The sequence below is a fragment of the Ascaphus truei genome, chromosome 5 (genome assembly GCF_040206685.1).
Source record: "Ascaphus truei isolate aAscTru1 chromosome 5, aAscTru1.hap1, whole genome shotgun sequence".
Taxonomy (NCBI): domain Eukaryota; kingdom Metazoa; phylum Chordata; class Amphibia; order Anura; family Ascaphidae; genus Ascaphus; species Ascaphus truei.
In genome coordinates, this window is record NC_134487.1 from 18,555,991 (window position 1) to 18,583,460 (window position 27,470).

General features: G+C 46.3%; 1 protein-coding gene across 2 annotated transcripts in view; it reads right to left on the reverse strand.

Annotated features, from left to right (window-relative positions):
• SFMBT2 (Scm like with four mbt domains 2) overlaps positions 1 to 27,470 on the reverse strand; it is a 287,695-nt gene that overhangs the window by 125,725 nt on the left and 134,500 nt on the right. For both annotated transcript variants that reach the window (XM_075599415.1, XM_075599414.1), the window contains 2 exons: positions 7,457 to 7,545; positions 1,891 to 2,137 (listed from right to left, as the gene is read on the reverse strand). In XM_075599415.1, the coding sequence (XP_075455530.1) occupies positions 1,891 to 2,137; positions 7,457 to 7,545 (336 nt within the window). The remainder of the gene's footprint in view (positions 1 to 1,890; positions 2,138 to 7,456; positions 7,546 to 27,470) is intronic.

Here is a 27,470-nt window from a genome sequence, read left to right on the forward strand (position 1 = left end):
AGGTGTTTAGGTTAGGGGTTAATGGGTTAGGGTAAGGAGTTAAGGTTAGGGGATATAGGGTAAGGCGTTAAGGTTAGGCGTTATAGGGTAAGGGGTTAACCGGTTATAGTTAGTGGTTATAGTGTAAGGGGTTTACGGGTTAGGGTAAGTAGTTATGGTTTTGGGTTTACGGGTTAGGGTAAGTAGTTATGGTTAGGGGTTTACGAGTTAGGGTAAGTAGTTATGGTTAGGGGTTATAGGGTAAGTAGTTATGGTTAGGGGTTTACGGGTTAGGGTAAGTAGTTATGGTTAGGGGTTATAGGATAAGTAGTTATGGTTAGGGGTTATGTTAGGGGTTTTAGGGTAAGGGGTTAAAGGGTTAGGGTGAGGAGTTAAGGTTTAGGGTTTTTAGGGTAAGGTTAGGGGCTTACTTTCACGGCAAAACAGTTGGCGGCTAGATATCACAGTGGCTGATCGGTGGGGGAGTGGAAGAAGCGGAGTGGCAGTGGTGAGATGCTGGGAGTGGCTGTCCCACTGTCCGCACACTATGGCCTGACCCAAAGTATATATGTAGCCTCTTATTCACTAAGTGGTGCTATGCCAGACGACACCTTCAGCCCAAACACTTGTGTGATTCATGGCCGAGCACAGTTTAGCAAACATGGGCCTTAATCTTTAGCTTCCATAGGGCGCTTAACTATTACAGCCCTAGGAATATAAACCACTTCCCTATTACACCCCTAGGAATATAAACCACTTCCCTATTACACCCCTAGGAATATAAACCACTTCCCTATTACAGCCCTAGGAATATACCCCACTTCCCTATTACAGCCCTAGGAATATACCCCACTGAGAGCCCCAGAAGTGGAATAGTAAGTACAGTACATTGGTAAAAATAGAAGCATACAATAGAAAAATAAATAGAAATAGTGCTAAATAAGCTATCAGACTGTACAGCAATGCACTGCTTCTCAATATCATTCAGGCCTCTTAGACCAGGGGGCTCAACTCCAGTCCTCAAGCCCCCCCCCCCCTCCCCCAAAAGGTCAGGTTTTCAGGATATCCCTGCTTCAACACAGGTGGTTCAATCAGCCCCTGCTTCAGCACAGGTGACTCAATTGTCGACTGAGACTTTGATTGAGCCACCTGTGCTGAAGCTGGGATATCCTGAAAACCTGACCTGTTGGGGGGTCTTGAGGTCTGGAGTTGAGCCCCCCTGCCTTGGACAACGCAAGTGCTCTCTTCTGCCCCATTATACATATTTATTAGTCAGATTGTAGCATTAAGAAACTGTTATTTATTCTCGCAAACCGTTTCACTTCAACTACAGCACATCAATAAATAACATGATTTAAAGCAGCAATACTGCATTTCCCCTTTATTCATTTGTTCTTATTTGTATATGTACAGAGCTGGCCATTGTTTGGTGCTTCTGTTATACATCTGAAACAAATCCTGATTGTGCCAAACATAATAGCCGCCTTAGAGTTTCAATCTATCCGTCAGCGTCACTCAGCAGTTACTATGCATCCTTAGATGACTTAGGTAACGTTATCTATTGTTACAGTTTGCAGCTCAAACTGCTGGGAACATTGGCAACAAATGATCACAAACAGGAAAGTGTTGCAAATATCTTGCACTGCTTGAGAGGTGGGCTAAAACCTGCTACAAAAAAATCAAAGCATGCATCAAAACTCATCAAAATTGCATTAAGAGTTGAAGAAAATATATATATTTTTGAAGTATTTACTATTGTCTAATACTACAGAACTGATTTAATTCTTTTAAAACTTAAACGATTTCAAATGTTTTGCTCCTTTAAAACTGCAAACATTAAATAGAGACCCCACTTCAGTATATTGGCATATTCATGACATACATTATTTATTTATGCATTTTATCATCTACCTAAGGATGGATCCATTCTGTACTGATTCTCTTGGCACCAGCCGACCGGCCGCAGCCTATAATCCAAGTAAAATAGCCACTGGTCGCAGGACTCCGACTCCTCCAGCCCGACGTAGCGTAGCCGCAGTCTTCCCCCGACGTTCTCGATCACACTGACTATCCAGTACTGAAAGGGATTCTGGGCGTCTTGCAGCTCGATCAAGGAATCCACTGTAATGAGATCTACTGGGGTTTTCCCTCGGAGAGGCTGTTTGAAGGAAAGCAAACATGACATTATTATTTAGGGATCGTCTCATGGAAATACTTGACGGCCAAATATTATTTTCTTATACCGCAATGTAACTCTGGGCCTCAGAATAATGGCGAACGTCTGCTAATTGGCTTGCAATCTACACGCCCTGTGATTCCTAACTCGTTGTCTAGAGCAGGGGGGCGGAAATTGGGGGGCGCGGGCGGTTGCAGTGTAAATTGAAGTCCGGGGGAGGCGTGAGATTTCTGCGACGTCCCTTACCTGCTCTCAGCCGGCTCTTCCGACATGAAGACGCTGGGCTCGAGAGCAGGCAAGGAGGGGGACGCAGGCAAGGGGAAAGCACAGACAGGGGGGGGGGGGAGCACAGACAGGGGGGGGGGGGGGGAGCACAGACAGGGGGGGGGGGGGGAGCACAGACAGGGGGGGGGGGGGGGAGCACAGACAGGGGGGGGGGGGGAGCACAGACAGGGGGGGGGGGGGAGCACAGACAGGGGGGGGGGGGGAGCACAGACAGGGGGGGGGGGGGAGCACAGACAGGGGGGGGGGGGGGAGCACAGACAGGGGGGGGGGGGAGCACAGACAGGGGGGGGGGGGGGAGCACAGACAGGGGGGGGGGGGGAGCACAGACAGGGGGGGGGGGGGGGAGCACAGACAGGGGGGGGGGGGGGAGCACAGACAGGGGGGGGGGGGGAGCACAGACAGGGGGGGGGGGGGAGCACAGACAGGGGGGGGGGGGGGAGCACAGACAGGGGGGGGGGGGAGCACAGACAGGGGGGGGGGGGGAGCACAGACAGGGGGGGGGGGGGAGCACAGACAGGGGGGGGGGGGAGCACAGACAGGGGGGGGGGGGGGAGCACAGACAGGGGGGGGGGGGGAGCACAGACAGGGGGGGGGAGCACAGACAGGGGGGGGGGGAGCACAGACAGGGGGGGGGGGGAGCACAGATAGGGGGGGGAGCACAGATAGGGGGGGGAGCACAGACAGGGGGGGTGAGCACAGACAGGGGGGGGGGGAGCACAGACAGGGGGGGGGGGAGCACAGACAGGGGGGGGGGAGCACAGACGGGGGGGGGAGCACAGATGGGGGGGGGAGCACAGACAGGGGGGGTGAGCACAGACAGGGGGGGAGCACAGACAGGGGGGGGAGCACAGACGGGGGGAGCACAGACAGGTGGGGGGGGAGCACAGACAAGGGGGGGCACAGACAGGGGGGGGGAGCACAGACAGGGGGGGTGAGCACAGACAGGGGGGGAGCACAGACAGGGGGGGGAGCACAGACGGGGGGAGCACAGACAGGTGGGGGGGGAGCACAGACAAGGGGGGGCACAGACAGGGGGGGGGAGCACAGACAGGGGGGGGGAGCACAGACAGGGGGGGGAGCACAGACAGGGGGGGGAGCACAGACAGGGGGGGAGCACAGACGGGGGGGAGCACAGACAGGGGGGGGGAGCAGACGGGGGGGGAGCAGACAGGGGGGGAGAGCACAGACAGGGGGGGGAGCAGACAGGGGGGGGGGTGCGCAGACATGGGGGGAGCGCAGACAGGGGGGAAGCGCAGACAGGGGTGGGGGGGAGTGCAAATGTAAAAGTTTGCGCACCCCTTGTCTAGAGCAACTCTAGTCCCAACAGGTTAGGTTTTAAGGATATCCCTGCTACAGCACAGAAGGCTCAATCCGAGGCTTAGTCAATGACTGAGCAACCTGCGCTGAAGCAGGGATATCCCTAATACCTGACCTGCTGTTGGCCCTTGAGGGCTGGAATTGGCCACCCCTGGCATTGAGAATTCTGCGTATTTCTATTTAAAACGCATGGGAGTAAATCTGATCTCCACAGAAATATTTAAAGAAAAGTTAAGTAAAAATAGTAACAAAACAAGCTGGGTTCGGGCAACAAGTTTACTTTATTATGTTGCTACTGAAACGTTGTCTCCTTAAAAAATGTAAAAAAAAACAAAAACATGTAGGCCAATAGGCAATATGAATTAAAATTAATGGATCATAAATCTTCCCAAGCACGGGCAAGACAGCTCCTCCTTAGTTTCAATATTACGAGTGAAGTTACTACAGTCCTGCGGATTGTCTAAAATATGAATTACAGAAACACTAGAATAATGCTGCTCCTCCATGTTACAGGCGACAGAAAGATTACGAGTACATTTCAACATGTTTAAAAGCAGCCCGGTTAATTAACTAAGGAAGCGCCTTGGAAGGTAGAATAGAATTTTAACGCGATGGTAACAATGTAAAAGCAAGTCTTTTAACAATAGCCATTCGTAGAGCTCAGATGATCCCCTTTGACACTCTTAACAGACATCATTCACACACCGGCATAACCCCAGAGCCAATTATTGTGGGGTTCATTGAACGTCTGATCGGTTTCCCTGACAACCGCCGGTCCGGGCCGGACGGAGGCTCGGTAGCGTAACTTCTCCACCCCGGTTACACAGCGCATTATATCAGCGCTTAACAATAGCTATGTTTCAAAACCCGAGTAAATATTATTCATGGAGACGTTGTTTTGTGAGCCGCTCAAACCGCACTCCCGTCTTCAGCCGGAGGGTTTCTCAGTCTTTAAAAGAACATTAAACACTTTTTTTCCCTCTCTGCTTTTCTGCCCCTGCTCAAAGCTGTATGAACCTCTTCGTCAAATGCGGAAAACATCAAAACCTCTTAGGCCGAGACCCACAGAAGGGCTTTGGCTCGCCCCCGTTACTGCCTCCATAACAGGAGGTGCTAAAGCTTAGTACCAAAATATGGATATATGCCCTAAAAGGATATTTCTGTTTTTACAAAAAAAAGTTCATTAAGATTAATGGCCCAAAAAACGTCATAAATATTATTGACAGGTAGCGTATGCGCATAATTTATGAAGCAGATAGTAAATGAGTAACGCTTTATGCTAATTAGGGCTAAAGCAGCCGCTCAGCCAGTAAAGACACAGACTCTGTAAACAACAACACTGAGATTGAAACGGGGATGTTGGTTCAATTCCCGATGTCAGCTTCTTGTGATCTGGGGCAAGTCACTTTATCTCCCTGTGCCTCAGGCACCGAAATCAGAGATTGTAAGCTCATCTGGGCAGGGGCTGTGTCTGTAACAACGCTCTGTACAATGCTGCTTACCGCGCGCTACTCCGTAATTGTGAGGCGCCTTGGTTCCCAATTGGAGAAAAGCGTTATATGAAATATAGTTGTGATAACGATAATACCTTCCCTGACAGCCCGTGCAGCTCTCAGCAGCGCCCCCAAACTGTGCTCCTCCCTGAGCGAGGCACAGCTGCCTCCTTGCAGAGTTGCGTGAACCTCATTTGTTCCATTTATTTTACATTAGCCTAAATCATGAACAGTATAGATAGGTTTTGGTGTGCACTTGTAACTGTGCTGTATTTAGGTGTATATTGTCCCCAAACCTTTATTTCAATAAATCCTATTTTATACATGGAGCAGCTTCCAATACTGATTCATTTTCTTATGAAGTGATTTGGTATTCACATAGTGATTTGTGGGTGTAAATCCCAAGCTCTGCATGCTTATTTCACCTCTAGTACTGCATACAGCGAATGTACTGAGAGACCTTTTTGTTTCTAAGAGCAATGGGTGGCTCAAAAATACCGGGCTAGAAACTTTGGTGGTAACCACATTGCCGCCGGCGTTTGGCCGCTGCGCACCTCGCTGTCGAGACGTCTCGCCGCCGGCTGCTTTGCTGCCAAGGTAAATCCTTAACCTTACCCTAAAACCCCTAATAGTAATGCTACCCCCTACCCTCCTTCCCCTAAAACCCCTTACCCTAATCCCTACCCTACTAAATGTAACCCTTTACCCTATTCCCTACCCTACTAAATGTAACCCTTTACCCTATTCCCTACCCTACTAAATGTAACCCTTTACCCTATTCCCTACCCTACTAAATTGAACCCTTTACCCTAATCCCTACCCTACTAAATTTAACCCTTTACCCTAATCCCTACCCTACTAAATGTAACCCTTTACCCTAATCCCTACCCTACTAAATTTAACCCTTTACCCTAATCCCTACCCTACTAAATTTAACCCCTTACCCTAATCCCCTACCCTAAAACTCCCATCCTTAACCCTCTACCCTAACCGCTAAATTAACCCTTAAACTTACCTTGGCGGAGCAGTCGGCGGCTAAGCGTCCAGCGTTGGAGCGGCTGCGGTGTCGGGTCCCTCTGCGGCCGAATTCTGGCGGAGACTTGGTCGCGGCAAGAGGGCCACGAGCAAATGTCAGATTCTGCAAATCCCCCCCCCCATCCACACCTGTCCTCCTTTATTTGCTGGAACACCCCTTGGATGTTAAGCAAAGCTAACCACGCAATATGCATATAGCCCAATAGTACAGGAGTGGCCAACTCCATTCCTCAAGGGCCACCGACAGGACAGTTTTTTAGGATATCCCTGCTTCAGCACAGGTGGCTCAATCAGTGGCTCAGTCACTGAGCCACCTGTGCTGCGCGAAAACCTGACCTGTTCGTGGCCCTTGAGGACTGGAGTGGGACACCCCTGCTTTAGCACAACTCGTGCCACCACGTATGTTCATGTTGGGCGTACACTGTTGAAACAACCCAGAGCAATGTCCTACTGTGCGAGTCTATCTGGAACAGATCATTGAATCATTCTGCTGCAGGACAATACCGGCTGTTTTGATACTGAAAACAGGCGGCTCACTCAGTCCCAGCTTCAGCACAGGGGGTTCAATCAGTGGCTCAGTCAAAGACTGAGCCACTGATTGAACCCCCTGTGCTGAAGCTGGGACTGAGTGAGCCGCCTGTTTTCAGCATCAAAACTGAGCCACTGATTGAACCCCCTTTACTTAAGCAGGGATAGCCTTAAAGCCTGTCCTGTTGATGCACCTTGAAAACTGGAGTTGGGCACCCCTGCAATAGCACATTGCAGTGCTGCACTCAAAACGCTTATATAGCATCCTTCATGCATCTCTCCATTTCCCCAAGGTAAGTAAACCCCCCACTTATTCTATTTGTTCGTGCTACTCTCTGATCACGTGACGCCAGTTGTGTACAGTATTTCAATGCTAACTGATTTCCAACACATGTCTTCTGCACATTAAGGTGCAGCTCTAATTAATTTCATTTCTCATACACCTCACTGTAAAACCCTTACGTACTTTTCAGTATTAGAGACACATAGGTCAAATGGTTGCAATATTTCTTTAAGTTTCCGAATGCCATACTCCCCCCTCCCCCGCCCAGCCCCCCACATTTTATAACGGATCTGCGTCACTCTGAAAATGATGTACACAACATTTGGACAACAGACGGTAACTGCAAAGTGAAATACGTACGCCTTCAAGAAGTTTTGCCGGGGCAGTCCTGGAGCCGGTCAAATCATGGATCAGGAATTCTGTCCAGTCTGTGCTTTTCTCCTTTATTTCTAAAACGGGAAATTATATTTTATTTAAAAATGTACACACACGTTAAGAGGCAATTCAAGCGGGCGTTTTTCTGTTGTTTGTTTTTTGGGGGGGATCTTGCTTCCGGAGATACGTACCTCCGTAGTGGGTGCCGGGGTTTACAGTATGACTGCTTTTCAAAACGCCTGCGGGAGATTTAAACTTGCAGGAGTTACTGGCACCCCCCATCGGAGGTATCTCTGGGTGCAGGGGGTCCCCGGAGTTGAAATCAATGGGGTTCAGCTCCAGAGACCTCTGCTATGTTAAATAAAATAATACTTGCCCGTGTGGATTACCCCTTTACATTGTAATTGCATGGCTAAGATTACAAGATCAGTGTTGTGTACTTGATTGTCATTTTACTGCTATCCACTGCCATTAAATGAATTCGCTGCAATGCAATGCGCTATCCTTTTCTCCTTTCCTCCTTTCCTCTCCTCCCTGCTGGGAGCAAACCTGTACATTCAGTTATAAAAGTGCAACGAAGAACACAAATCTACACCTGACTTTACGTTAAACCAATGAGCAGTTTATTCTATGAATCTTTAACTAAACATTCTTAGCTAAGGTGGATGGTCCCAGTAAATGATTGCATGAAATGTGTGATGTGATGAAGTTACAATGTATGCCGTGGCAGGGCTAACATAGATGCAGCCGATTCAGCTGCACCCACGCACGCCCTGATGGCTACGTCCGCCCATACTATCACCCGCTCGCTGGGCCCCCCCTCTCTCTCTCTCTTCCCTCCCCCAGGGCCCTACCTGAGCCTTATCTGGGAGCCCTCCCCTGCAGTCCTCACACAGAGGTTAGGCCCCACCGGAAGTCTGGTCCAACTTCTACAATCTGGGTCCCTGCCGCAGAAGGCCCCACTGCACAGGTAGGGCCTTGGGAGGGGAAAGAGACGAGAGATGGCCTTTTTTTCTGCATAAAGGCGCTCTGGAGAGTGGTTCCGCCCCTGAGTTGGATTTTAGATGTAAAAATATGCCTAATGGTCACCTGTTTGACTTTCCAGCCCCATGCCCACACTTTTTAAGTGGACTCTCCCCATCTTCTCTTATTTGGCAACTGTAGCCAGGTAACCCCCTGGGCTACTAATTTCCCGGCCTAACACGTAAGCCCTGGTACCAGCGCAGGCAGTGTTAGGGTTAAATCTATGCCCTGGTGCAGTAAACAGCTCCTTTGAGTGACAGGGTGGGAGTGCCCAAGGCCTAGGTGCCACCCATATGGGGCTGAGACCTGGGGCCCCTCCCCTGGTAACAAAAAGGAGCTGCAGCCAAATGTAGTCTCTGTTCTACCCTCCTGGGGTGTGTGTGTTCAGTTCTATCCTGGACCAGGGACCTGGTTCCAGGCCTTCCCTCCCGCAGGGGAGTGGAAGCAGATACCTCATGCTCCACCAGGGAGTGTGGGAGATTGGGATAGACCTTTGGGGCCTAAAGCCCTGAGGTTGAGTCCAGGGACCAGAAGAAAGAGATGTTGTGGGGATGAAAAATGCTGTAATCTATTGCTGCGCTGAATAACGCGTGAGTTCCTGTTTTTATACTCCTGCCGGAGGCTGCGGTCTGTCGGGGGGAGGGCGAGATGTTTTCCACAGGGACATGCTCCTATCTGCGATAGGCCCTGTGGGAATGGAGGCGCTGTACCATAGACGATGAGAACTCCTGATCCCAAAAGCCTGGCCTGTTATCCTGGAACCAGGGTCACGAATGATGTATGAATAATTCCAGTTAGCTTAACTCATGCCTTCCCTCTTCCAAAGCACAACAAGTCCTTTTGTCTTTCTTAGTTTTATTGAGGGAAATCACAGGAAGGAAGGTACTTGCAGATGTAGTGAGTGCTTCTCTCCCTGAAGTGCAGTGTAGAACAGAAAGGCCTTGCTGGGGTAAATAGCAAGCAGGTACTCACTTAGAGTCCAGGGTGAAAAGGAAGTGAGGGGCAAGGGTCACACTAGAAGTGACGTGAGACTATACTAACTGTCAGCAAGGACAGGGGGGTAGGAATAGCCCATTCTCAGCTGGGAGAATAGGAGATTGCAGGCAACCAACACAGGCTGTGTAAACAACATGTAACAATAATGTTGCCTTTTCACATGCAGCTAGCTGCTGGGACAGGGAAAATAGCTGGCAGCTAAACTAGGGAGAAATGAATCCCATTAGCTGCAAAGGGAGACAGAGAAATGTAAAATCCTGTTCCACGACACCTGTTGATTCCCCGACTTACACCGGCGAAAGCTCAGGGCCTTCTGTATACCTGCAGGTGAGCACCACAACACCGTGTAATACTGAGATCTCCCGCCGGTTGGGGGAACACCGGTAACACAACTTTATTCCCCTCCACTGCCACCAAACAACCATGTGTGCAAACTTTTCAGTTGTCAGTACTACACTTCACACCCTAATCAATTCAAGGAGGTGTCTATTTAAAGGGGGCTGCAGATTCAGGAACAAAGCATAAGAAGCTGCTTAAACCCCACTTTGTTATTAGGGTGCTCCTCGCTCACACTCCTAACCAGATCAAATAAAGGACAGGTGTGTCACAGCACACCTTCTGAAACCCGAAAACGCCTATTCACTTGACTGTGCATTAAGGGGTCGTCCAATGCCGTAAGGCGTCTAATGGGATAGCACAGCTCAGTAAACACGGCCCTTTCAGTTTACCCGAGAGCAAAATATCCACCAAAGAGCCATGTTGCATTTAAAACGACACGTGACATCTCAAAAGCATATTAAAGCTGCAGACCAAGTAATATCCTACGTGTGTGTTTTTTTAAATAAATTAGTTATGTATTATGAGAAAATACTTGTAGCATTTTATTTAAAAAACACACATCTTGATGACATTTTTAATGTATTATAATACAACAAGCATTTTTTTTTTCCAAAGCAATCATTTACAGCGTCACATCCCCTTCCTCTTCTGAAACAGACTCTGGCACACCCCTTTTTGAGCCCTGCCCTCTCTCTAGCAGTGCACCAATTGTATCTAGTGACTACCTGATCACATGATCTTCCCCACAGAACTTCTTTGGTCCTCTTCTGCTGCACTGACGGCCATTTAGTGAACCCTCGAGCCGAATCGTCGCCGATCGTGCACAGGAGAATGGATCGATCCGCAAGTAAGCTAATTACTTATTGTGTGGATTGTATTGATGCACAAATTAAAGGGAAAAAATTAAAACAGCAGCTTGGGCTGCTACTTTGAAGCAAGGCCTTTGCAAGCCTTGCTAAGTGGACTATAGATCTACTACTGATAAAATGATGATTAATTCATTTTTTCAAGGGAGCTGTAATTACAACAAATAACATTAAATAATATCTCAGAAAGTCAAGTGCATTATCCTCATACATCAGTTACAATATGTCTCACAGCTTCACAAAGCCCAGTGCATCACATAGGAGAATTTGTTCTAACAGATGTAGCCCCTCTTCCTCCCTGTTTCCGCAGCTGGGGATTGCCTAGGAAATCAGACTTCCAAACATGCCCCCAGCTGCTGCCTTTTCACCCCTTTCCTCCCCCTTCCCTGAACCCCCCCCCCCTAGCACCCCACGTGGTTCCAGAAAATGGAAGTCAGACTACGTCTATCGCGAAAAACACATTTTCCTGATTTTATTTTTCATGTAGATTAAATATTTTGAGAAAAAAGGAAATACGTGATCTTATCTTAATTTAGAGTCAACCTGTTGATTTCAGAAGACTATTTAAAATTCACCTTCAGCCTGTCATAAATGTTAGTTATTACCTCTGTACTCTTGGCTTCAAGTTGTGGTGATAAAGGCATTTCCTCTTTTACATTGTATAAAAAATAGATCTATACTACTCTGACCTCCTGCTCCCTAGATCTTTACAGTTTTGTTTTTTCATTTTGCTGAAATTGTAATGGGAGAAAATGTATATGGCCAGAGGGTTACCCAGTAGAAAGCCACAATATCATCTCTCAATGGCTATCTCCCAGACAAGGTAATAATTTCTGGGGGGGGGGGGTCCAAGGAGGTTGGGGGAATGTAGTTTGGCTCAGAATAAACCACCAGTTCTCATAAAGGTTAGGGAATCAAGTGTCTGGAGGACTATGTCGCTCTAAGAACGAAGCCCTAACATATCTTGTAGCATAAAGCAACATTAAACATTGTAATTATTTCCAACAGTGCCTGGCATGGAGAGACTAGGGGAGTCTTAGTGTGGCATAGAGAGAACCGGGGAGTCTTCTTAGTGTGGCATGGAGAGAAAAGGGGGGTCAGTGTGGCATGGAGAGAACAGAGAGTCTTAGTGTGGCATAGAGAGAAGAGGGGAGTCTTAGTATGGCATAGAGAGAAGAGAGGAGTTTTAGTGTGGCATGCAGAGAAGTGACTAATAGAGAGGAGCCTAGAAGTGCGGTGTCAACACTGTGGCACTTACTATCTGCGGCCTGCAAGCCCAGTGCCACCGGAGATATGTGTGCCTCCTTCAAGAGTCTTTACCCCAACTGGCACGGCCTCGTTTGTTTTCCCTGCAACAGAAGCTGTGGGTCCGTGCACCCTTATCAACGTGGCCGGATGCCCAAGTGTTCCGGTGCCACCTACTATTCCAGCTACTACCGCGGACCCAGCTTGGGCCCATCTGCCCTACAACTGATGGTCCAGTCTACTATGATGGTACAAACGGTCCCAGGCTTGGGATCCGTACCTACCGACATCCCAGAGGGTGAGTTGACTGCCCCCAGGGGTGTCGGGTGTGAGTCCCCAGGTGACCGGGGAACAAGGTAGCTCCATACGTGTGGTCACCCGGGCGACTGGTTTGCCCCGGCATCGCATCCTGGCGGAGGAGTCCCCACCCGAGGAAGAAGATGACCTCTACCGGGCGGAAGCTGTGGAGAAGAGCCCACACCTTACCTGCCGCCTAAGAGGAGTTCCAGTCCCACCGCGTCCATCCCGTAGCCAAACGTTCTAGAAGCTCCGCGATCCCCGATGACGTCGGTGCTATTGCTGATCTTTTGCCAGAGAGGGAAGGAGTCGCTGTAAAGACTATACTGGTCACGGAACCTGTGGAAGCAGATGACGTCCCTTACCTGTGGATGGGTGAGACTTCCCCTCTTTCCCTCCAACAGGAGTCTGGTGTGGCCTACACCGATGCGGAGTCACCAGGCGGAGCCCTGTTTGGAGAGTGGCCCGTGACCTACTTCCGGTTAAACTGGAAGTGACAGACTCACTGGAGTCATTGAATTTGGGCCAGACAAGTGCTCTCGCGAGACTGTCGTAGGACATTGACGTCACAAATATGGCGTCTGTAGCAGTCTCTATTGTTTCTGACCCACCGCTGACCCCCACAGTGGTGGAGTCGGAACTCTTACCGCCTGGAGCCCCTTTTTTGTGGTACAATGCCCCGGTTATGGACATCGTGTTTCGGAGGTTGCTCCGCTATCTTCAGTTAAAGGTTGCATTAGGCCTACTTTTTATATACCTGCTCCTAGTACTGCTGCCAGTGCAGTCCTTGTTCTGTCCCCAGAGACATCTGTTCCAGAGGAGGCTATGTGCCCTATCGCTACACCTGGTGTAAGCGGGTGCATTTCTGTAAACCCTGTCGCATCCACGTTTGTATTGTCTGCATTCCACAGTGACATAGTGTGCCCTGGGTTGTCCCCTGATATGAGGGATTGGTCCTATGGAAGGGGGGATAGTGATACTGATGAGTCTGAATGTACTGTGCCTATGATATCTAGCAGTAACAAAAGACCCTCATCTAGAGGATCGTTTGGGTCATATAGGGATTCCTCTAGGTCCACCTCCCAATTATCTGATACCTCTGGGGTATCATCCCAAGTAGGCCTCAGTAATCGACCGTTTGTCCCTAAACCTAAATTATTGTCCAGGGAAGACCATAAATGGTGGTTCCCCATTTGTCAGGGTTATGCCATGGAGATCAAATACACTAGGTTTGTGCTAGTGAGTGGCTCAATAGTGGACCACTGGTGGGAAGAAGGTGCCTTCTCTCCAGAAGAATCGTCTGAGGCTCTTCATATGAGAGAGGGAGAAATTAGTCTGGGTGTTAGAACACCTAAGGTCCCCTCTATAGTGTCACAAGAGGCAGACCCTACTGATCCAGGGTTCTGGGTACTACCTGGCCAGGGAGCTAGTCGTAAGGTTCTAAGACTTAGCCAAGCTGACCGAGCCATAAGAAATAGATACCGGCAGTCCCACGCTTATAATTTCCCCTATGTCCCGGAGCCTATAATGCAGGAGATAGAGGATCATCGGCATGAGTGGCTCAAACTAGCGGTCACTGATTATCTCCAAGTCAAGACCACTTATGCGGAATTCGTGACTGACTCTAATATTTGTTCTATCATGGGGGAATGGCTCATAGGGACATGTATATATATTAACAGAGTGGAAGTTCGCCAACAAGCGGGTGCCCCTAAGGTATATTCTGTTTGGGTGAAGGACTCAGAGGGACGGCCTATTAAGAAGCCGTATCTCAGGTATTATAAATAGTTTCTACACTCTGTCAGTTAAGGATAATAATGTGTATCGTCACTGTAGTCAGTGGGAGAGTTAGATTATTTGTATGGTTATGTGTAATTTTGTGTTATCTTTCAGGTCTTGGACTGACAGATGGTGCATCAAATTTGGTCCCAAGCGAGAACGTTGGGGGTTTTACCCAGGGGAGAGTGTAACAAGGTGTCTTTTCTGCCTATCTTCCCCACCCTGTTATTTAAGTCCTACTAGCTGCAGGCTGTAAGGAGTTAATCTGTGGGCTTGTGACCCCTACCCATCCTCCTCTATGATGGACAGGAGTAAGGTGGTGACTCATGGCCTGTGTAAGCCCATCAGGGATAGGTATAGACCATGAGTCCGCCCCCTCTGTCATAACTAGGGGAATGCCAAATTTAAGATAAGTCCTGTCCCTGCTCTGGAGGAGAGAGGAAGCAGAGAGCTGTGAGTCTCTCCCATGGCGGGATGAGTGTGCTCACCCTCAGCCTTTGACTGAGGGAACATCAGATTCAGCCACAGAGGCCCTGTAAGACCAGGGGCCATCACATCCAGAGGTTTGGGACCTCTGAGACTCTGCATCGCTGTGAGGAAGATCTGCAGTGGATGCATATAAACAACAAAACAGGTAGCGCTAACCGCAATGTGTGTGGTGTAGTAACTATTACCTTATATATTAAATAAAACTATACATAAGGGGCTGCCTAGGACACAAAGCCTGTCCCTGCAGTGGATGCATGCCATACAATAAAGACCCTTGTTAACACTCCTGTCTAAGTATCAGTCGTTGGTCAGAGGGGGACGTATGCAATAGTGGGAGCTGACTTCTGGACACCCTGAAACCCACTACGGCTGGAGGCGCTAACACCAGTGAGACGAATTACAGAACTAACTAAGCCTGCCCTGATCTCCATACCATCGCAGATTCAACTCAGCTCTCCTGGTCCTAACAGGTATCCACACCACACACAGGTAGCAGAAGCTGTACATCTCCCACTGGGAGGGGGGAAGCAGTACTACATGTAATTATCTATGATACTGTACGTTTGAGCAAACTATAATTCAATGTTTGACTTTTTTTTGTCTTTATGTGAGGGCCATTTCAGCAAACCATATCTTTTAACATTATATAACAGCTATGCGGCTAAAGTGGTGGATTGGTAACCACAGATATTCCAATTACAGACTTTCACTTGCTTCTATTTTGAATTAGTAGTTAAAGCTGTACGTACGTAGTCCAAAGACTAGCATAGGAGAAATTAACATTTTGTACATACTTAAAGCAACACCCCTCCCTCCCCCCATGTCGGGGTTACTATATGGGTTAAAAGGAGTTCAGTACTAAACACTTGCCCCTCTAGGAAAGGGGTTCACCAATGACCAGGCAGAGGCTTAGCTCCGCCCCTTTTCTGCCCAGAGACAGGGGGTGAGGGGGAGGTGATGAATAGGAGAGCAGAAGGATTCCAACAGTCAGATCCTGGGAGAAGAGATCAGGGAAGGTTCTCAACTGTACATAGTTAAATTGGGGTAGGAATCCCTTTATTGTTTTCAAGAGCAGGTAAGTGTCCATTAAAGTAAGGCCTCTAGTAAAGGAAGCTGGAGAAGTTCATGTTTCCACAGGGGAGATCAGTGTGGTTTAGGGGTTGCCCTATCTGTGGCCCTAGGACTAACCTGAAGCCAGGAACATCAGGAGTTATGACACATGACCTTAATTAGGATCCTGAGACAATCACGTGCTGCGCAAGTATGAAGAATCGCCACCTGCTAACTCAGTACCAGAGGACTGTATGTGAGGTGAGCAGGGTAGGATACAGAGTAATAACCCCCTATCCTACCACAATGAGGAAGGGGATCCCCTGGAAAGGTAGGGATTGAGAAAATTACACAAAGCATTGTTTCACCATGACCTGAATGAAAGAAACCCATGTCATGTTAAAGCCATGTGCCTTCCCAGGATTGGAATGATGCATCTGAGGAAGAGTTGTACCTCGCACCCATCATCACCATCAGCCTGCGCGGATCTGTGCCTCTGACCAAGGTAATGCACCCTGAGTGGCCAACAGCACAGACATCTATGTAAACGCCCTTATAGCCGGACAGGGAGCGTTACATTAATGATATAATTACATACAGTATCATACATGCATATATATCATAAATATTATATACGTGTGTGTACATATATATTTAAAATATATATATTTTTATGCATGTATATTTTTTTACACCTTACCTTTCTCATGTATGCGTGTCTTTATATAGCGCCATTAGTGTACATAGCGTTTTACATTAGTAATACACGTGACAATCATATAAATAACAAATAATACAAATAACAGATCATGGGAATAAGTGCTTCAGGCATTAAAGTAACATTTAGGAAGAGGAGTCTCTGCTCATCATTATTCAAAGAAACTGCACTCCAGTAAATATGCTGCTATTTTTATCATTTATTTCTGCCAATAGTTTTGAGCCTTATAACTAGATACACTTCGGCTCCTCATAGTCCCGTGCCTGTTACTCAAGGCGTACTTGGCAATCCACCTAATAGAATTTGCAGAAACGACTAATTCCTATTCTATGGAAGTCACATTTAATCTGTCGTGTCTGAGGCACATAGTCATTTCCCCACAGTCACAGCGAGCTGGCATATGGATTTATATTGTGTAATAATTGTAAACCCTTTACTCATACAATGTTTTTTTCCTCAATGTCAATTTGCAGGAGGGTAGCACCTTCAACAAATGAAAACATCAAAACTGCACCCCACCCACCCCCCCTTTTCCCCTTTATTATGTAAAGCATGTGACAATGTACAATCCTACATTCTTACCTAAGGCAGCGATTATAGTGGGGGAGCGCATGGCGTCGCGTGCGCCTGTCGCCCGAGCGGTGTGTGCACTTTAGGATGGAGACGATGGGGAGGCGTGGTCGTGAGGCTGGTTCGCCATTTTTCAAAGTCTGTCGCTCTACATCGTACGCACTATGGCCGGCCCGATAGAGCTGCTGCATTTTGTTGCTGTCACGCTCACTATAACCGTGGCTTAAGATGGAAACTGTTTGCTGCTCCTGTCATAAATCTGTAAAAAATCTTATTGTGTGTCTAACATAATGGCCGCCTTTCAGTTTCAATCAATCCTTCAGTCAGTGTAACTCAGCAGCTACAATGTATCCTGATATTACCAAGGTAACATCTATTGCTACAGTTTGCAGCTCAAACTGCTGGGAATATTGTTAACAAATGATCTCAAACAGGAGTGTTACAAAGAGCATAAATCGCATGTCATTAAACCCAGTTGACGAAGATAAGCAGATTTCCAAACCTATGTCCGGCTATCTGTGTGCGTATGTGTTTTCTTCATTATTTTTTTTGTGACAAAAGGTCACCGTTTTGACAGCAGAGATTTTTTCCCCTCCATCCTGGCTAATCCAATTTGAATCAGCATTGGCAAAATCTAGGCCTGGACTCTCAACAAAGCTGAGCTTCATAACGGATGGCGTCTACAGGTGTAACACAGTGCTGCAATGCACTGGGTCAGAGCTGGAGAGGCTGCAATGCACTGGGTCAGAGTCGGAGAGGCTGCAATGCACTGGGTCAGAGCCGGAGAGGCTGCAATGCACTGGGTCAGAGCCGGAGAGGCTGCAATACACTGGGTCAGAGCCAGAGAGGCTGCAATGCGCTGCAGAAACTCCGGCAGTGATGGGGTTAACACTGACAGCAGCTGTGTTATAATACCGACTACAAACACATAGGGGAGACGTGGCTTCTATGTCGTTTGTTGCCTACGAAAAAAACCATGATTCAGACCACAATTCTCATCTTATATAATATTATGCAGCGGATGTTCTGGAGATGAATGGGTTGGTTTTGGTGTAGAATAGGGCTGCTGTTATGAAACATAAAGGCGCTTGATAATGACTTTCTTTAATAGCCCCTATTAGTAGCTCAATGTGGGTTACTAAATGATGTTAAACAACTTGCTAACAACACATCAGACACTGCTTACACAACAAGATAACATTAAGTGCGCTGTTATGATGAAGAATAAAGCAGCAGTTCATAGACGTTAGTCACTGTATGAATAATAGGTGTCTGTTCCACTGGGCGCGTGGCTGGGAACTATTAGAGTTCTCTAGCACCAGAGTGGCCAACTCCAGTCTTCAAGGGCCACCAACAGTTCAGGCTTCCAGGATATCCCTGCTTCAGCACAGATGGCCACCTGTGCTGAAGCAGGGATAGCCTGAAAACCTGACCTGTTGGTGGCCCTTGAGGACTGGAGCGGGCCTTCCTGCTTTAGCACAACTCGTGCCACCACGTATGTTCATGTTGGGCGTACACTGTTGAAACAACCCAGAGCAATGTCCTACTGTGCGAGTCTATCTGGAACAGATCATTGAATCATTCTGCTGCAGGACAATACCGGCTGTTTTAATGCTCAAAACCGAATTCATATTTTATGTCAATATTTGAGAAGAGACCAAGGTTTCATTAAAGTGGATTTGCAATGAGATCATGAACTAATAAATCACCAGCAGAAGTTGTCAGACCCTGACGTTGCTGTTTGTTCCCAGCACATAAATTTAGCACAAACACAGACTGAAATATGTTTCTCCCGTTGGAGGTGGGATTAGTTTACTTCCCTAATTTGTTGAGCTTTCCATACAGGCGCAGTATTGTGCTGGCAACCGTGACGTGGATAGAAATCAAATTAAAATGAGATAGGGAGCATTGCCTGCGTTTCAGCTCTCCTAGTAAAATCTGTTCTATATTTTCACAACATCCTGGTAATTTTATCCGAGTTTGCATATACATCATATCGGAAAAATGCGCAGATCAGTGCAGCCCTCTCTAGGATTGAATGTTTATTAGTTGGCAATTTCTGCTTCCAATGCAAGTGTGTGTTATCTATCAATCTGTGTTATATATAATATATATATATAGTGTGTGTGTGTCCCAGAAAGGCCTGAATCATCGAACCTGTATGAATAAAAGCATATATCTACTGTAAATATTCCTGAATGCTCATTTGCATGTCTTAGACAGGTCTGCAACCCTGCCTTTCACCATTATCACCCAGCACACAGCACTTCCACTGCAGCAAGGGATTCTGGGACATGACATGCAAATGAGCACACAGTGCCACCTTTTATCTCAAGCTCCTATTACAGAGCAACCCTTAAGCCAATGTATGCTGCTTTAAATACAGCTTTTAAGCAAAGGCTGGGGTACAGTAAGATGCACAGCCAGTAAACCCCCTCACAGACATGTTTCAACCTTGATGGGTATCATCAGTGGGAGGTTGGTTGCTGGCTCTGCTGGTTTGAGATTAAGAGTAGGTATTCACCACACTTATTAAGGTTATGTGGGTAAAAAAAAAAGTGACAAAAACCCTCCACAGTAAAGCATATAACATATAAAAAAGTGACAATGTAATTTCCCAGAATCCCTTGCTGCAGTGGAAGCGCTGTATGCTGGGCGATAATGGTGAAAGACAGGGTTGCGACCTGTCTAAGACATGCAAATGAACATACAGGAATATTTACAGTTGCTATATGCTTTACTGTGGAGGGTTTTTGTCACTTTTTTTACCCACCATAACCTTAATAAGTGTGGTGTGTGTGTATGTGTGTATATATATATATATATATAATCTGTTGGTCCTGGGAGTACCTGGTGTCTACACACATTTTACATATATACACACACAGCGAGATGCCAGTTTACTGTATCTTAATCCAATAAATATTCTTTTTTTGTATTCTGTACAAACTGCTTTTTCCTTCCCATCCTACAATTTACATCCTTCAAGGCCTCTTAAAAATAGACATTGTTGTTCTACTTCTAGGTTTTGGGGTTTAGGGGAGTACTTCCCAGCCTATGCTTTCCACCTGCCCTGCTGCACGAGGCGAATCCGGTAACGCCGGGTCTCTGCCTATAAAATCCCAGGTGGCTATTTCTCAGCTGAATGAAAAAGCTATCCCCCAAGCTATGTTTCTTCCATCTGCCATATTACTCATATTGGGATCAAAGCTCAGCTTAAAAATGCTTCCTGACCCCAGCACTACCAAGTCTAGTTGACCCAATGTGCCACCTCTATGTCTTCTTGCATCCCTCAGATGTTCCCTCATGTCTTTAATGTTCCTACTGTATGCCTCTCTCCTTGCCAAGCCATTTAGACTCTACCTCTCTGCCCCATAGTGCTTAAAGGATCTTTTTGCAAAGCAATGTGCACGCCTTTCCCAGTCTCAAGGTTATAGGCTCTCTCCCAGTGGAGCCGTTCAGCCCTCCCCTGCAGTGCACTATGTTGAATTGTGGCATCTGCAATAACAACTCTCCCCAGCAAGATTGATCTCTCCTGGTGCCGTTTCTACCCCCTATTAAATTTAGCATCCCTTCCTTTGGTATGCCCATTAGATGGGCAGTGTAACAGACATAGCTCCAGGCAGGTTTCACACTTAAGCAGTTTCTACCTGTCCCACAAGCTGCTGTGTGCACTCTCTCAGTAAACAGAAGGAGGTAACGATCTGTTGGATCTCCTTATAGCCGCTACTTGGGGACATAGCACTTACGGCATTGGAGACACGCCACTGCAAGATGCTATAGTTATCTAACATACAGCACATATACATACAGCTTTATAACAGAAACATGGACGTAACATTGATGTAACGAGACCTGGAAATCCCACAATTAGTTGGGTGTTTATGCCAGCAGGTTTTTCCCAGAACGTTTTGCAGGATTTTCATTGCCGTACGAATGCATTTGTTTGGTAAAACGTCAGTAAAATATAGCAGCATCCATAGCTAATCACTCACACTGTAATGCAGACAATGGCAGATTACAAACAAGTGTCTTCCCCATCTATGGACACTCAGAAAGGAATCCAGATATACAGAATAATGGGGGAAGGGAAACCATATTTTTGGCGAATTCTTTTTGTTCGTGTGATTTAAATAAGTACCTGACAAACGGTACAGTGAGGTGGAGAAGATCTGGATGAAAAACATTCGGTTAAAGATTTTCATACAATTCATTGCCACATCTGTTCTTCCATTAGTTGCCATTAATGTGCCCTAATGAAAGAAATATGATTTGTACATTCCCTGATCGGGACACGGAAGAGATTTTTGAACGTATATCAACTTATAAAACATCTTACAAATGGCAGAGAAGCAGATACTGTAGCGACGACGAGTATTCTAAAACAAATCTGGGGCAATCACCAACAGGATCCAGGAACATGCTGGGTACATGCTGCAACATTTCAGTGACATTTCTGCAGACAGACTAATGGCCCATTGGATTAACACAGCGTGGGTCCCTGGCACTCCCATTCAAACTGAATGGGACTGCCAGGGACCCCTGCTGTGTTAATCCAATGGGCCATTAGTCTCTGCAGAAATGTCACTGAAATGTTGCAGCATGTACCCAGCATGTACCTGGATCCTGTTGGTGATAGCCCCAGATTTTCCCAGGCAAGTTTTAGAATAGTCGTCGGCGCACCTGTAATTGCTTTCACATGCGGTATTGCCAACGTCTGTAGCGACGTGGCAGTGCGCGCCAAAAGTCCCTTTCACCCCTAGAAGCGACGGGCTTTGTCCTGGTTTTTGCAAGCACTCAGCCATGCGGCTCCTCCTACTTCTTCCTGTTTAAAATTATTTATGACAAGAAAAGAAAAAAAACGTGTTAAAACCAATGGATCGCTGCGACAAGGGCGTCCATGTTTAGAATTAACCGATCCATACTACAAGCCTGCTGGTAACCCCACTGCTGAGAATGTCACTGTGAAACTGTTACTATGGCAGCAAACATCATCTATTAAATCGAGACCCAAGTAATGTTAATCAATCAGAGGCACTAAAATATGTAAGTATATGAAAACTAATTATATCCCCATTGCATTGTAATTAAGGCATAATTGAACAAAGTGCGTAATTCAGAATGGATGTTGGTAATCAGATAATAACACATGTACGCCCAGGCTCACTGTCTTAGACAACTCCCTATTTTGTAAGTGTCCCTTTCGTTGCAGGCTACGTCCTGATCACACCCTTTGTGGGGGAGAACCTTTGTGCATTTTTCTTTTTGGAAAACGATATCAATGTGATTTTCTGAAAACTGGTATTCTCATTGTTACCCCAACTTTGCACATCAACAATTTCAATTGTTGGGGGTCGGGGGGGGGGGGGGGGGAGAGGGGTTAAATTGGTCAAATCTTTCTTTTGAGAAAAGGAAACTGGTTTCATAGACAGCTTTACAATTCCAGGCGTGAGATGACAATCCATCCTGCTTGGTAACCTCGGACTAAATTCCCTTTTTATTATGACGTGTAAAAGGGATACGCTAGCCTAAAACTGATATAACCCCCATGGAAATCCAACACTTTTTATTTATATTTCCTCACATATGAGAATTCAAAATTTTCACCCCGTTATTATTGCTTGTTTGTAAAGCGCCGACAGATTTCGTAGCGCGGTACAATGGGGGGGGGGGGGTGGTGGGGGGACAGAGATCTGATGATTACATAAACAGAAGGACATACAAATAAGGACAGACAAGCACAAACAGAGAAGGTAATATGGGCTCTGATCTTGGGAGCTTGCAGTCTAGAGGGAATGAGGGACAATGTTGAAACAAATGTTGATGGGGATGGGGATGTTGGAGAATGGTCCAGCCGCACGGCTGATCCAATTAACTTTTAAGGGAGGGGATGTTAGAGGCGGTTACATAATGTGGAGATTGGTCCAGCGCACGGCTAATACCAATAGGGTTGGGTGGGGAGTAGGGGGTGTTAGAAACGATGCACACTGTACAATGTATGGATCGTTTCTAATCAGACTAGAAACTGTAAGAAAGCTCAACTTGATCCCTTTTTAGTCATTACGGGGTTTGGCTGAAATATGGAAGTGTAAGGTATAAGTAAATAAAAATTAAAAATAAAAAAAAGGCTGAAAGTCCTAATAAAAAAACGTGACAACCCTTCTTCTGTTGTGTTGAGCAGCTGTTTATTACAGAACATTTGCATACGATTGTACCCAAAATAACGGCGGTAAACTTGCTATGAAAACAAGACGGAAAGTGTGAAATGTATTAAAATGCAAGTGTCACTCTACAGTAATAATGCATATTTATATGTGTGAAATGTTGAAATTTAGCTTGAATATTATTTGTAAACAAATACCAGCACTGATAATTATTGGGCATAAATTGCACAAAAAAATGTAGCTTGCTTTCCCCCCAATAAAATACGTCTTGTTAGGTAGTGATTTTGTTTTGTTTGTTAAATCCATGTAATATGCAAATTCGGCATGTAAATGAGCAAATCTCGCTCTAAAGCTTGGTCCCCGCTGGCTGCTGCAGCGCGTGGGGACAAGAGCCGCCCCTCAATGGGGCCGGGCCCGCTGCGAGCATCGGCCGTTGCGCTGCACGGTCCGTTTTTCCTGCAGACAGGAAAATTGTGAGCAGAACTAGCGATGGAGCGCTAGGCCATACCCCCCACCACATGGTTCAACCAATGAGGGCGAACCTGCAGGGTGATGTCATGGCCGCGCCCCCTGTCACGCCACCCCCTTCAACCCCGCCTTTCCCTCTGGAGCTCACTGCAGACCGGGGGAACTCAGCTGCACGCGTCGCCAGCCTGGCAGACGCGCATGCAGCGCAGACAGCGAGGCCGTAGCCTCAGAAGTATGTACTTTTCTCCATTATAACAGAATATGGTGTTCTTAATTAACCTGTAATTAAACTGTAAGTACGGATATAGGATAAAGTATCTGTCGTCTAAATTTAGCATAGGTTGAACTTGATGGGACGCACGTCTTTTTTTTTCAACCTCAACTACTAGGTAACTATGTAACTATGTAACTATGTAACCCTTTGGGCTCCCAAGGTTGTAGCTACTATGTCATAGGGTCTGGCGCTCCAGGGAACTGATGACGTGGTAGCTATGCGCAAATATCCCGCTCGTTTTGCTAGGGGAGATCACGCCCCCCTGGGGATGACTCCTCCCCTGCTTTGGAGAAGCGGTCACATGATGGGAGTGCCTGAGCGCCGTTATTAAACTGCATCAATCGAAACGCTAGCACAGGGGTGCGCAAACCTTTCCCCCTGCGCCCTCCTGTTTGCTTCCCCCCCCCTGCTCGCCATCAGGTTGCCATGGTGACTCCGCCGCATCGCCGCAGACAAGATTAGGGAAGTTGCAGAGGCCTCACGCAATCCCCTCCCCCCAGAATTTAATTTAAATTCCTTGGGGAACAGCGCGGGGCCTCTGTAACCGCCACGCCCCCCCTGGAAAATCTTGCGCACCCCTGATCTAGCACACGGAAACGCCCATTGAGGTCGATGAGGCTTTTACGATCTGCCCTAGAACCAGTTGAATGAATAACCTCAGTTGGGTCGATCTGAACCATAAAACTGCAGAAGAAACCTGAAAGTCCGTGATTGTTTACATCTGTAATCATCAATTAACCACCTACAGCCAAGCATTTGTGATTTATCCCTCAGCAAACTAGATATTATACACCAACTTGGGATCACGTCTCATTGTTTTGCTGCACGAAGTTAACTTTTATTCCACATTTAAAAATATAAACTGAGCACATTCACATGTCTCGGACAGGTCTGCACACCTACCTTTCCCCCATTATCTCCCAGCATACACTGCTTCCACTGCAGCCAGGGATTCTGGGTAATGGCATGCAAAGGAGCACAGTGTGTCACTCTTGTGCACTCTTGTGCGCGGCACAATTTTGAGCAGATACACTTTTTGTTTTTTTTTGTGCAGGTCGTGTCACGTGAGCGGTTCAGCCAGTGAGTGTGAACCAGCTTGGAGATGCGTCCGCCACGACTCCCCGTTGCGAGCGATCTGAAGTGTGCAGAACGCTCAGGCAGCAGGCGCGCGCGAATCCTTGCGCTCTGTGCCTGCGCTATGTACCTAGCCTTATCCATTTTAACACTGAGCCCTATACGCTAATGCATGCCGTATTACACAGCTTTGAAGCAGAGCCGGGGTTAAAGACGTGCATTCCACATTCAAAAACTTAAAATGGCAACAAAGCCATTTTTATACAAATCGGATAGGGTCGACCGGAAATAAATAGCAGAACAATGTCTCCAAGCAAGCCACGGTTTTATCAACAGACTAAAGTAAATAAAAATATATATTTTTGGAAGTACTTTTCCTGACTAATGTTTAGTAATGACTACTTGTAGTGCAAGAACAGCAATACACGGTAATATAGCTGTTAAGAGATGTGTTTTTTTTCCCCCGTATGGTCTCTAATTCCCAGTCACACAAAATACAGAGTTTTATCAGTGTCATGTATAAATCTAAGTCTATTTTAGAGCACAAAATGACTGTATTCCCTGTACTGTACACGCCAGACAAAGCATCATTAAGTGTCAATAAAAGTCCAAAATGCAAAAGCTACATTCAATGCCCTAAAATGGGGCTCAGAAGAGAGGAGGCTAGTGACCTCTGCTAAATATGAATATGAGGCACTGTAATAATAACATTATAAAACACTTCTTTTTCTGCACAACAAATTGCAATGAGAAAATGACATCTACATGTGTCTTAGAATGAATAATAAATAATAATAGCATGTTCTTGTATAGCGCTGCTAGTTTTTTTATGTAGCACTTTACAGAGACATCTATGTTTTTTTTGTGTGCCTGAGGCACAGGGAGATAAAGTGACTTGCCCAAGGTCACAAGGAGCTGACACCAAGAATTGAACCAGGTTCCCCTGCTCCAAACTCAGTGCCAGTCAGTGTCTTTACTCACTGAGCCGCCCCTTCTCCTCCTCCTTAGGTTAAATCACGTCAGTGTTCAGTATTAAAGTGATTAATAATGAGCTTGTTGTTATTCCATGTTCTTTTTATTAGTGTGGTTTAGTAAGTGGTAAGACCATGTGAGACGGTTCCTGCAGTAAGCTCACCCGAATATAAGGCGGGTGGAGATGCTTTATTTGTGAATAAGGTCAAGCCAAGAAATGGAAGATTGAAAGAGAGAGCCAGTTTATTTATTTATTTATAAAATATTTTACCAGGAAGTAATACATTGAGAGTTACCTCTCGTTTTCAAGTATGTCCTGGGCACAGAGTAAAACAAAATAATACATGGTTACAAATACAGTTACATAAATGAACAAGGTATACATTATATACAAGACATTGCATGCACAGTTAAAGAAAATATATATTATGAGCGTATGTAACAGTTACAGACCAGATTAAAGTGTGAGACAGCTTTAGATTTGAAAGAACTTAAGCTGGTGGTGGATATGAGAGTCTCTGGTAGGTTGTTCCAGTTTTGGGGTGCACGGAAGGAGAAGGAGGAACGTCCGGATACTTTGTTGAGTCTTGGGACCATGAATAACCAGTGGTAACTGATCAGCGGTAAGTTGCAACCAGATATGAATGCACGCTGAAGTTATAAAAAATCTTGCCGTGAAGCACGGATAAAACTACATTTCCCGCTGTTTAATCCTGAAAAGCTCTTCACACTTATAAGAAAATCTTGATGTATTTATTGTAAAATCAACAGCAGCTTAATTTTATTTTCTAATGTTTAAGCTTCAAGTAAAGCACAAAGAATAGATCAGATATGTAATCAGAGCCCAAGGCTAAATTATCTAAACAATATTAGCAGGTTGCATCTTAACCTATGTAGCACCCGCCCTTTGGGACTACTACTTCAGTTAACCCCTTAACAACCTCAATGGGTTAACTGAGTGGAGCTCAGGTTACTCTACTCCCCATCATGTGTTGAAGCATGACTACGCAGAAGGGAAGCAACTACTTTTATGTCTTGTAACCAGTGATGCCACTGTAGGGAGATACAAGTGTATATATAGCTCCACCCAAGGTTCTAGAAACAGGTTCCTCAGAGTTCAGACAGGGGCCTCACTGTGAGTCCTGTAAATAGGTTTGTGTGTGTGTGTGCATATATAGATTAATGTAATAAAATGTGTCCTGTTACTCTTTGTTGTTTTCAGTTAAGGACTGAGCCCTTTCTGTAAGCGCCAATAGCATGGGTCCAAGATTGTTCTCACTATTGAACGGGAGGAAGCATGCTTTTAGTAAGGAGTTCTCAGTGCTAGAAACTCCAGAGTGTATTTGGATCAGTCCAACTGGAAGGAACCTTGGACCATCCTGATGAGATGGGAATGGAATTAGTATGCAGTATACAACAGCAGGTTTTTAATACAGCAACTTGAAGTCTATTCCAGAGAGGTCCATTTAACATCGGGCATCACAAACTCTATGCAAGAGACTGCCAGTTTAACCCTTACTGTGCGTAACAAGTCCAGTACATCCCTCGCGCAGGAGTGAAAGCTACAAAAGGGATGACGTCCTGCATATTATTATTATTATTATTATTATTATTATTATTATTTGCCACGAGTTATCAGTTAAGTGGGAAGTATGTCCATGTCTGTGAAGCATTA